This window comes from Physeter macrocephalus, chromosome 11 (genome assembly GCF_002837175.3).
Source record: "Physeter macrocephalus isolate SW-GA chromosome 11, ASM283717v5, whole genome shotgun sequence".
Taxonomy (NCBI): domain Eukaryota; kingdom Metazoa; phylum Chordata; class Mammalia; order Artiodactyla; family Physeteridae; genus Physeter; species Physeter macrocephalus.
Window position 1 is genome coordinate 119,903,706 of NC_041224.1, and position 12,388 is coordinate 119,916,093.

Genomic DNA, 12,388 nt, shown 5'->3' on the forward strand with positions numbered 1-12,388 from the left:
AGTTATTCTGCTATTGATTCCTTCTAGAGAATTTTAAATTTCATTTATTGCATTGTTCATCATTGTTTGTTTGCTCTTTAGTTCTTCTAGGTCCTTGGTAAACGTTTCTTGTACTTTCTCCATTCTATTTCCAAGATTTTGGATCACCTTTCCTATCATTACTCGGAATTCTTTTTCAGGTAGACTGCCTATTTCCTCTTCGTTTGTTTGGTCTGGTGGGTTTTTACCTTGCTCTTTCATCTGCTGTGTGTCTCTCTGTCTTCTCATTTTGCTTATCTTACTGTGTTTGGGGTCTCCTTTTCGCAAGCTGCTGGTTTGTAGTTCCTGTTGTTTTTGGTGTCTGCCCCCAGTGGCCAAGGTTGGTTCAGTGGGTTGTGTAGGCTTTCTGGTGGCGGGGACTAGTGCCTGTGTTCTGGTGGATGAGGCTGGATCTTGTCTTTCTGGTGGGCAGGACTGCGTCTGGTGATGTGTTTTGGGATGTCTGTGACCTTATTATGATTTTAGGCAGCCTCTGCTAATGGGTGGGGTTGTGTTCCTGTGTTGCTAGTTGTTTAGCATAGGGTGTCCTGCACTGCAGCTTGCTGGTCGTTGAGTGGAGCTGGGTCTTAGAGCTGAGATGGAGATCTCTGGGAGAGCTTTCGCTGTTTGATATTATGTGGAGCCGGGTGGTCTCTGGTGGACCAATGTCCTGAACTCGGCTCCCCCACCTCAGAGGCACAGCCCTGATGCCTGGCTGGAGCATGAAGACCCTGTCAGCCACACAGCTCAGAAGAAAGGGGAGAAAAAAAAGAAAGAAAGAAAGAAAAAATAAAATAAATTATTAAAATAAAAGATAAATATTAAAAATAAAAAATTAAAAAGCAATCAAAAAAAGAAAAAAAAAAGAAAGAAAGAAGAGAGTAACCAAACCAAAAAACAAATCCACCAATGATAACAAGCACTAAAAACTATACTAAAACAGGGACAGACAGAAACCTAGGACAAATGGTAAAAGCAAAGCTATACAGAGAAAACCACACAATGAAGCATACACCTACACACTCAAAGACAAAAAGGGAAAAAACATATATATCGTTGCTCCCAAAGTCCACTGCCTCAATTTTGGGATGATTCGTTGTCTATTCAGGTATTCCACAGATGCAGGGTACATCAAGTTGATTGTGGAGATTTAATCCACTGCTCCTGAGGCTGCTGGGAGAGATTTCCCTTTCTCTTCTTTATTTGCACAGCTCCTGGGGTTCAGCTTTGAATTGGCCCCACCTCTGCGTGTAGGTCGCCTGAGGCCGTCTGTTCCTGCCCAGACAGGATGGGGTTAAGTAGCAGCTGATTTGTGGACTCTGGCTCACTGAGGCTGGTGGGAGGGAAGGGTACGGATGCGGGGTGAGCCTGCAGCAGCAGAGGCTGGCGTGACGTTGCACCAGCCTGAGGCACACCGTGTGTTCTCCTGGGGAAGTTGTCCCTGGATCACGGGACACTGGCAGTGGCGGGCTGCACAGGCTCCCGGAAGGGGAAGCGTGGATAGTGACCTGTGCTTGCACACAGGCTTCTTGGTGGCTGCAGTAGCAGTCTTAACATCTCATGCCCGTCTCTGGGGTCCACGCTGATAGCCACAGCCCACGCCCATCTCTGGAGCTCGTTTAGGTGGTGTTCTGAATCCCCTCTCCTCGTGCACCCTGAAACAATGGTCTCTTGCCTCTTAGGCAAGTCTAGACTTTTCCCGGACTCCCTCCGGTCTAGCTGTGGAGCACTAGCCCCCTTCAGAATGTGTTCACGCAGCCAACCCCAGTCCTCTCCCTGGGACCTGACTTCTTAAGCCTGAGCCTCATCTCCCAGCCCCCACCCATCCTGGCGGGTGAGCAAACAAGACTTTCGGGCTGGTGAGTGCTGGTCGGCACCGATCCTCTGTGCAGGAATCTCTCCACTTTGCCCTCTGCACCCCTGTTGCTGCAATCTCCTCCATGGCTCCAAAGCTTCCCCCTCGCCCCTCCCCATCTCCGCCAGTGAAGGGGCTTTCTAGTGTGTGGAAACCTTTCCTCTTTCACAGCTCCCTCCCACTGGTGCAGGTCAAGTCCCTATCCTTTGTCTCTGTTTTTTCTTTTTTCTTTTGCCCTACCCAGGTACGTGGGGAGTTGCTTGCCTTTTGGGAAGTCTGAGATCTTCTGCCAGCGTTCAGTAGGTGTTCTGTAGGAGTTGTTCCACGTGTAGATGCATTTCTGATGTATTTGTGGGGAGGAAGGTGATCTCCATGTCTTACTCTTCTGCCATCTTGAAGGTCTCTTCCACCCTGTGCATTTTGAGGCCTCCCGGTTTGGCTGGTGGGAACAGACACTGTTCCCAGCCCTGCATGACTGCCCAGCACTGATCCCTCGAATCCTTCGGACAGCTGTTTCCAGGCCTTGCTAGTTTCCTCATATGTGCTCAGGTCAGCTGAATACTTGAGGCGTCCCTCTGCAGACCTTAGGTGTCTCTCTCTGTGCAGCTCTCTCCTTCTCTGGTGTTATGGCCTGCGAACTCTAGGTGCCTTGCCCTCCCCGTCCTCTCAGCTCCTTCTCAACCCAGGGAGTCCACAGGTTGAGGGAGTCAACTGGATTTCTCCTGTGTGTCCCTGGAAACTCTCTCAAGTAGGTGAGCTGGGGCAATCCATAGGGCTCATCTCATTTGCTTTCCATCTCAGGTATGACTCTCCCTCCTTATGTCCAGTGTCTTAAAAATTGTGGTTTCATATATGTTGTTCATTTTCTGTTCTTGCTGTTTCAGGCAGGAGAGTAAATCTGGTCCCTGTGACTTCATGTTGGCTGGAAATACAGTGGTGAACAAATAGACTTCACAGTATATCAACATAATCTTTCATGAGTTTGGTTAGCATTAAGCAGTCCTTGAGAATCTGACCATGGAATAATGGTGTTTCTGGACCTGTGAAGCTCAAGACTAGATCCTGGAACCTGGCACGTTGTTCCTGCCATCCCTGAGTAAACAGCTGGTCTCTTTCTGAGGTCTTCATTTCCTTTTGCTAACTAAAATACTAATTCTCTCTTCATTTGTGAAAGGGGAAGTTTCATTTATTTAGCATCAATGAATCTTATTATTTTAATGATGAATCTCATTTCAAAGAATAAAGTACAGAAAAAACAACATTATCTGTTTCTAGACATTGTCTGTTTCTATACACACACACACATAATATTCAGAGAGCATATATACATATGTATGTGTGTGTATATATCTATGGTCTCTGAATATTTTTTCAAAGTAAACTTTGATGACATACAATGAAGCAGTTTATGATGTATGAAATTGTTGCAATCAGATGATCATTTTCCTCACAAATCCTAAGATAAAGTATCTATAAAATGAGTGTTTTCATAAATTGTGTTGAAAAACTAGTGCTATCTATCTGGCAAAGATACACTCAACTCGAAGTTATACTTAAAAAGCCAACGTACTTACCATATGTCTCAATAATTTTAAGGTAAAATCTACTTGAAACAAGATGTCTGGGACACATACACCATATCCAGTTGCCCAAAAGTTCATCTGTTAACCATTGTTCTGGCAGGGAGCATTGCTTTTTTTAAGTAGAGACTAATTCAGTTTTGTAAAGCTCAAGTTTTTTTTTCTTCCGTAAAAGACTGTTCAACATTGATAAACCTTAATCCTCTTAAAGTTTAAATTGTCTCCAAAATACAGTATTAAGAAAAAATATTCCATGAAAAACTAATTATAGTTTACTTTATTTATACACGTAAAACTCTGAACAAATGAATATATTATTCCATGGAGACAAAGTGACTTTCCTTTTGAACAGGAACTATGCTCTGTTTGTTTACTTGGGCAATCTTTTATCAAGTGAAGCCATTTCATAATTCAACTCAGCCCTCTTGTGTACTTTGGTGAACTTTTTCCAGATTCTCTATTGCAATTCAGATCCTTTTCTTTTCTTTCTTTTTTTTTTGATTCAGATCCTTATAATGAAATTTGTATTGAAGTAATAATATAAAATCACAAAAGCTATGGCAATGAAGAGGATGAATTTACAGAGAAAGCACGTTTTAAAGCTTTGCTTTCTGAATTCTAGACCTGAATTAAATCCTATTAAATCACCATTTTCACAGGATGTAAAAGTTTGGTGTCTGTGTATATATGTTGGGGTTTTTTTAATCATAATTTTTAACTCAGTCACCCTCTTAATTAACTGATATAAGTATATAAGCTGTTTTTCTTACCTTTCAGGAATGTTGGGAATACAAATTGAGTAATGTAAATGAAAAAAGCTTTATGTCATTAGTTGGAAAGGAAGTCTTTCAGTCTAAGTTTATGTTATCCTTATTATGGAAAGACAAAGCCATATTTGGTGATGTCAGTGGTGTTGCGGGAGGGGCAATGCCAGTCAGAGCCACTGGGATCAGGACTTTTGTCTGAAAGAACTTATAAAAGCGCGATCAGATTTACTTCTTTCTCCCAGGAGGTCCTGCTAGATCTCCATGTTCTTATCCAGATACTGAACCAGCAGGTAGTACATAAACGTCCATAGTTATAAGATTATGCAGAAGCCGCATAGCACTGGGAGATCAGCTCGGTGACCACCTAGAGGGGTGGGATAGGGAGGGTGGGAGGGAGACGCAAGAGGGAGGAGATATGGGGATATATGTATACATATTGCTGATTCACTTTGTTATACAGCAGAAACTAACATGCCATTGTAAAGCAATTATACTCCAATAAAGATGTTAAAAAAAAAAGAATGGAAATCAGTGTAGTGGAAGTAATGATTTTGTGAAAACCAGAATAGAGAATTTTAACAGAGGAGACCAGGGAGAAAAATGAAGTTAGCACACCAAATAAATGTGCTATATGAGAACCATACACAAAGAAATATAATGTCTGTGTGCTCTGTTCATAAAATGAGACTGATTTAAGGAGAAAGGCTTTTCTACCTCACCTCTCTCCTCTCCTCTCCCTCTCTCTTTCTTTAATAATTATTGTTCCAAAGGCAAAGTTATGAATTGCCTTGAGAAAAAGTCCAAGCTCTTTTGTGGCTGCTGTGGTTTGATTACATGAATTTCATTCACCACTGCGCTTTTTGTATAATTTTCACATTAGAAGGGAATGCCTTTACCTGGAAAATAAAATCCACAAATCAATATAGCAATATTTGAGAGACTGACCAAGTCGAATTATGATAAAAATTGTTACAATTTAAAAAATTTAAGATTTTTAAAAATTTAAAAATTTTAGGAGTTTTAGTATTTTATGTTTAATTTCCATTAATGTCCCATAGTTTATGGTGGGATGTGTTGATGCTGAAGATCTTACTACAGTCTATTTTCAGTTGGTGGGAAGGCATACAATGTTTACCTTCACTGCTCTTTTTGGTGTTTCAGCCAAGATGGGTGGCAGGATTCCCTTGTAAAAACCGAACAACCTATTGGAGAAATAAAAAGATTTATATAAGTAAGGGAATTAGGAAACAGGTGATTTTGCTGTTGTTTATGGATAAAGCAACTAATCTTAAAGTATTCCCAATTATTCAATGCAGCACATCAGTCATGAAATCTTCCTTTGTTTTAATTCTAAAGTGAAGAGATTATGAATTCTACATCTATATCTACTATGACATTCAGAAGAGGAATAAATGATACTGAGACTGGAACCCCTTAGGTAAGTTGCTAAACATAATCATGAGTTGTACCTTAAAGATTAAGTCAACCCTCCTTAATCTAAGGAATCTTGAATTTATTTTCCCAGTTGTGTGGTTGGTAGTAGCCTCAAGCTGTCTACCGTCTTGCATCTCCTCCCTGTGGTCACCAAATGAGGTTTGTGCTATACCTAAGCCCACTAGACTGAAACTTCTGAGGCTAACCAGGTGATGAAAACCTCAGTTTTAGGTTTAGTAACACAGGGGAACTAACAAACTATGGCTGTGGAACTAGGGCTCCCAGCTCTGTCCTGAATTAGTCATAATTTTTTTAACTTCCTTGGTGGAGATGGAAGGAGGTCAGGGAGACCTAATTACAGGGACATACGTTGCTGACAGAAGAAATGTCAAACTCCACTGCTGATATACAATCTCACAGGGCATGGGACAGCTATTGTTGCTAATATTGAGAGACTCATGGTTACATATTCAGACATTTTTAGGAAGAAAAAGAATGAGTGCCATATGCTTATGATAAGTTTTATAAAAAGTCACCACTTACTTCTCATTAAAATTTAAGGTTCAAAATTTTATATTTGTCTGTCCTGGAATCTTTCCATATATATATGCTATACCCTCATTTAAACCTGAAAATATTTCAACAGAAGAGAATATTCTGTATCATTTTCTGAGATAATCAGTTTCCCTGGTGAACTCATAAGTGGCTACAGATAAAGGCAGGACTCAACGTGTTCCTATTTTAGGATATATATTTAATATCCTAGAGAAAGCTGGAGCTTCTCTGATTGACCCATTAAACTTCACTCCAACTCCCTTATTTGGGTTCTGCTTCTAGCTGAGCTTCTGGAACAATAACGTTAAGAATTTATTCAGGGCTTCCCTGGTGGCGCAGTGGTTGAGAGTCCGCCTGCCGTTGCAGGGGACGCGGGTTCGTGCCCCGGTCTGGGAGGATCCCACATGCCGCGGAGCGGCTGGGCCCGTGAGCCACGGCCACTGGGCCTGTGCGTCCGGAGCCTGTGCTCCGCAACAGGAGGGGCCACAATGGTGAGAGGCCCGCGTACCGCAAAAAACAAAAACAAAAACAAAAACAAAAAAACAAAGTCATGTTGAAAAATTTTAGGTGTCAGGTTAAAAAATGTACAAGTGGTACAATTTTCCAAAATTCTTTTAAGTCTCATTGATCCAACTCTGCTTTCTCTCTGGATTCTGTCCCCTCCTTCCTCTTCTGGTGTTGCCAATCTCTCTCCTAGCAGTGAGAGGCCCGCATACCACAAAAAAAAAAAAAAAAAAAAAAAAGAATTTATTCAGATTAACCCACTGTGCCACCCAATCCAACATGGTGACCTCTTGCTCTTCCTCGATTCACTGGCTTACACAGCACCCTTCAGTGAGGGGAGCAAAAGGATTTTCTTACAGCTTCTAACTGTTAGTTCCTTGAGGGCTAGGTGTGCACTACAGTGCTTATCCCAAAGTGTGTGTGTGTGTGTGTGTGTGTGTGTGCACGCATGTGTATGTGACCAGGACACAAGTATTTGTTAAGATTATGGATTTTATGAAGAGGAAGAAAGGAATCAAATGATCCCCTGATGTGGGCTTATTTTGCCCACTACTTTCGACCTAATGAATAGTACTAGCATTTGTATAGAGGAAGTAAAGCAGAATCTGCTTTGAAGAACTATGGGAATTCATGAATTCCCCCCACCTCCTTTCCATTCCAACTACTGATGCCTGAAATTTAAATACTCTTTGTCATTTACATGTCATTATAAATTAATTATTATATACTTTTCAGCATGAGAGTGACTAAGCATAGGTTTGGTCTTCCTAAAAGATAAATGTGATTTTCCTGAAAAGAAGTTCTATATTTATAATAAAAGACATTATTAGTTCTGTTCTTCTTGGGCTGACTTTTTCACATCTGGAAGATTATGTCTGTTTATAGAGGGGGAAACAAAGAAGAACATTTAAGTAAGTAAAGCTTTTAGGACAGAGTGTCCTAGTTAATAGAGGTACTTGAAATCCCATACAACGGAGAACAGATATAGGACGAACAGTTGCTCAGCCTGGAGAAGAAAGAGCTTAGGGAAAAACATGATGAACATGATGGATCTTTTGAAAAATGAGCATGTAGGAAAGAGATCAGACTTTTCTGTTTGCTCGCAGGTGGTAGAACTAGGACGAACAGGTTCAAGCAACAAGGAAAGACACATTTTTGGCTCAGTGGGAGCTTAATACAAGGAAGTACGTCTAATAATCTGAACTATCTGAAGATAGAATGGACTCTCTTGAAAAGTGTGAGTTCCTTGTGGTATGTGGTCAAGCGGTCTGGATGGCCACTCATCATGGATGCCAGAGATGGAGTACACAGCAATAGAAGGATTTGAGGGATCTCAAGGTTGGTTTACTCCAATCCTCAGGTTTTGTTATTCTAAGAAAAAGAACAAGAAGACATGGGAAAGCACTTTTCTGAAGAGACAAACTCTGCATTACTTTAAACTTTTGCCTAACGTGGAGCACTGCTTCTCTGGAGGAGGACAGAAGTCTTATAAGCAACACAGAAGGTCCTCATTTTAAAAATGATGAGAGAAAATATTAAAAAGAGGTGTAAGGCAGGAGGGAAGAAAGGCAGCTGGGAGAACCATAAGGATTTAATCTGAAAAGAGCTGGGAGGTCCAGAGCCCTCTGCTTCATGTTGGCGATGCTTCCTTGATGTGCCCTCTTTCTCCTCTCTCTGCTCTGCTCCTTTCATGTGCAATCATCTTCCCCTCCCCCACCAGCTCCAGCTATCCCACCATCCTGAACTCTCTAATGAGGAATGAAGAGCTTTAAAGGGAGATTCTCAAGGACCATGGGCAGCGTTTGCTGGCAAATGGGAAGCTAGAACTATGTACTTCCTTGCACTATTTTTACAGCATATCCATGCGATAGTGGGCAACTATGGAATAGCCAGGCTGGCACCTCTTCTGCTGAGAATTGCCCCACCCAATTTTTTTTAAACCACTGGAACCAACGTATTAGTACAATATGATACTGCTTGTAGGCAGTGGTTGACTGGGCATCTCGCCAAATGGATCCAAGTGGTATTCTGCCTCTGTGCCCCAGTTAATCTGACCCAAGCAGTGCTTTTCTCCAGGATTGTGGAATTGGAATTGAAAAGGTCAGCCTCACTCTGTTTGGTTGAAGGTCTAAGACATAAAGCTAGAATATCAACAGCAGTCATGTTTTCTGTCAATCTGCAGTGATAAGAAAGAAGGAAGCCATCGTTCAGGGAAACGAAGAAAGATAGAGAAGTTCTGGTACCGTGAATGTGATCCCGTCATAAAGCTAGAATATCAACAGCAGTCATGTTTTCTGTCAATCTGCAGTGATAAGAAAGAAGGAAGCCATCGTTCAGGGAAACAAAGAAGAAAGATAGAGAAGTTCTGGTACCGTGAATGTGATCCCATGGCCAGGATTTCTTTAAGCCTAGTTACACCTTGACCCTTCTTAAATACTGACATTTCCCTTTGCTTTTGATCCTTTGAGATACCCAAAGATTTATTTATAATAAATTCCTTTATCTACTTACAACCCAAAGTCCCGGATCGGGAAATTGGCCCCTACAGCCAAAGTGGCTGCTGCTGTACCTCGGTACCACGCCCTCTTCCATGAAAAGCCTTTGGTCAGGTAAGAGTGGCACTTGGGCCAATCCAAAGAGTCACACCCAAGATGTGAGCAAGAATGCAAATCAAAACACAATTAGGTACCACCTCACACCAGTCAGAATGGACATAATTAAAAAGTCTACAAATAATAAATGTTGGAGAGGGTGTGAAGAAAAGGGAACCCTCTTACACTGTTGGTGGGAATGTAAACTGGTGGAGTTATTATGGAAAACGGTATGGAGGTTCCTCAAAAAACTAAAAATAGAGTTGCCGTATGATCCAGCAATCCCACTCCTGGACATATACCCAGACAAAGCTATAATTCGAAAAGATACATGCACCCCTAAGTTCGTAGCACCACTATTTATAATAGCCAAGGCATGGAAACAACCTAAATGTCCATCGACAGATGAATGGATAAAGAAGATGTGGTATATATGTACAATGGAGTACTACTCAGCTATAAAAAAGAATGAAATATGCTATTTGCAGCTACACGTATGGACCTAGAGATTATCATACTAAGCGAAGTAAGTCAGAAAGAGAAAGACAAATACCATATATCACTCGGGAACCCTCTTACACTGTTGGTGGGAATGTAAATTGGTGGAGTTATTATGGAAAACGGTATGGAGGTTCCTCAAAAAACTAAAAATAGAGTTGCCGTATGATCCAGCAATCCCACTCCTGGACATATACCCAGACAAAGCTATAATTCGAAAAGATACATGCACCCCTAAGTTCGTAGCACCACTATTTATAATAGCCAAGGCATGGAAACAACCTAAATGTCCATCGACAGATGAATGGATAAAGAAGATGTGGTATATATGTACAATGGAGTACTACTCAGCTATAAAAAAGAATGAAATATGCTATTTGCAGCTACACGTATGGACCTAGAGATTATCATACTAAGCGAAGTAAGTCAGAAAGAGAAAGACAAATACCATATATCACTCATATGTGGAATCTAAAATATGACATGAACATATCTATGAAACAGAAACAGACTCATAGGCATAGAATGGACTTGTGGTTGCCAAGGGGGAGAGGGGGTGAGGGAGGGAAGAATTGGGAGCTTGCGATTAGCAAACTACTATATATAGGACGGATAAACAACAAGGTGCTACTGTATAGCAAAGGGAACTATATTCAATGTCCTGTGATAAACCAGAATGGAAAAGAATATGAAAACAAATATATATTGATATATGCATAACTGAAATCACTATGCTGTACGGTAGAAATTAACACAACATTGTAAATGTAAATCAACTATACTTCAACAAAATTTTTAAAAAAATGTGAGCAAGAGAATGTGGGTAAGGCCTCAAGCTGATGACATATTTTTCTGACTTGATTAGATAATTACTGGAAGTTTTCCTAATGTAAAGTATGATATACAGATTCTAAAAAACCAAAAGGATTTGTAAGGTTTTATGAAGAAGATACTTTTTTTTTTGGCTAAAGAACTTATGTTTGTACTCACATGCACTGTTCATTCTGCCAGTTTTTTTCTGTGTTCATGTAATTTTGGCTTGAAATACAGAGCATATAGCTTACCAGGACAATAAGCAGGGAAGTTAAGAGATTTGTGACACCCATATCAACATGCTTTATCCTGCTTACTTCCCAGGACATTCAGTCGACTCCCTGAATGAATGGAAAGTGAGATTCTAATGTCTACTGGAAAGACAGTAAAACCACCAGAGTGGTTTTAAGTTTTGACCCACATCAAGCCAACTGGAGAACTCTTTGGAAGAGACACAAGAACCAATGCAAGACCTCCCATAAAACTGTTGTATGAACTGTATGGAAGCCCTCATATATCGTTTCTCAGAGTTGTTTCTTCTAAAAGTTGTGAGTTCGATTTTAACTATCCTGTGTAGGAAAATGTTAACTTGGATGTGTATAGACTTTTGTTGACATTGTTATAAGTAAAAATAGTCAAATTTGTTGAATGCTTAATATGGACTAGCTACTCTGTTACGAATAAATATGTGAAGGCATATAGACATATTTAATCTCATCCAACTCTCACAACAATCCTTTGAAGTAGCAATAATTATTTTCTTCATTTTGCAGGTGAAGACTGTGAGCCTATCACTACCGAACAGGGGATGGCGACTCAAATCAAGTTCCACTGTCCTCACAGTCTCTTTCCTTGACCACTGAGCTGTAAAGGTATTGTAGTTTTTCTTAAAATAAAATCATTTTTACAAACACCTTTGAAAAGTCAAGTTATTTCTGTTGCAAAAATATTTTGTCATTTCTTATTTTAGGAGGAAGCAGAAGAAGCAATTAAAAATCAGGTTTCTAGTCCATTTCCATTCAATTCTCTTTTAAAGTAATATACCACACTACCTGCATAACTGATAGATCTGGGCTGAGATGAACAGGATCATTTTCTGGGAAAACTTTTGGGTTGTTTATTAAATATTTTCTAGGTGGATCAGATGAGAAAAAAAAAAGTAGGCCCTAGGATCAACTTTTTTCCCCATAGGATAAAGTTTTGCCCTTAAGAGAGACACCAGGATAATTCTGTCAGTGTGGGAAAAAGTCAATGCATAGTTCAGTAATATAATAAAACACAGAAATATTAATACTAAATATTAAAATAAAAACTGTTGTTATCCCAAAAGTCAGTGGGGAGCACCTTTGGTTGTTGACTTAACAGACACCCTCCTCACCCCTCCTTGTTCCTTGAGGAGCAGGTATTCAGTGTCCCCTTCTCCAGTCCAGGGGGTGAAGCAGAGCTCTTCAAACCTATCATGGTGGTCCCATTCCCTTACTAGTGAGTGGGTTGAGTATGGACATACGACCCAAGCCTAGCCCATTGTACCAGCAAAGAGGGAGGGATGCATGCTGCAAGTCTTGGATTTCTAGCCTAAGGAAAGGAGCACATAGGAAGAAAAGCCCCTCTTTTCCACTAGATGTTGTCCTCACTGCATGAGATCCCTGTGTACCGTGGCCAAGTGAGATATCATTGCCCACAAGCTGAGCATGGCCATCAAAGGCAAATAGGGGGCTTCCCTGGTGGCGCAGTGGTTGAGGGTCCGCCTGCCGATGCGGGGGACGCGGGTTC

General features: G+C 40.8%; 1 protein-coding gene across 4 annotated transcripts in view; it reads right to left on the minus strand.

Moving 5' to 3' along the window:
* The window catches only part of SLC25A21 (solute carrier family 25 member 21), a 510,053-nt gene that overhangs the window by 73,627 nt on the left and 424,038 nt on the right, over positions 1-12,388 (minus strand). For all 4 annotated transcript variants that reach the window (XM_024118460.2, XM_028495733.2, XM_028495735.2 and 1 more), the window contains exon 4: positions 5,356-5,422. In XM_024118460.2, the coding sequence (XP_023974228.1) occupies positions 5,356-5,422 (67 nt within the window). The remainder of the gene's footprint in view (positions 1-5,355; positions 5,423-12,388) is intronic.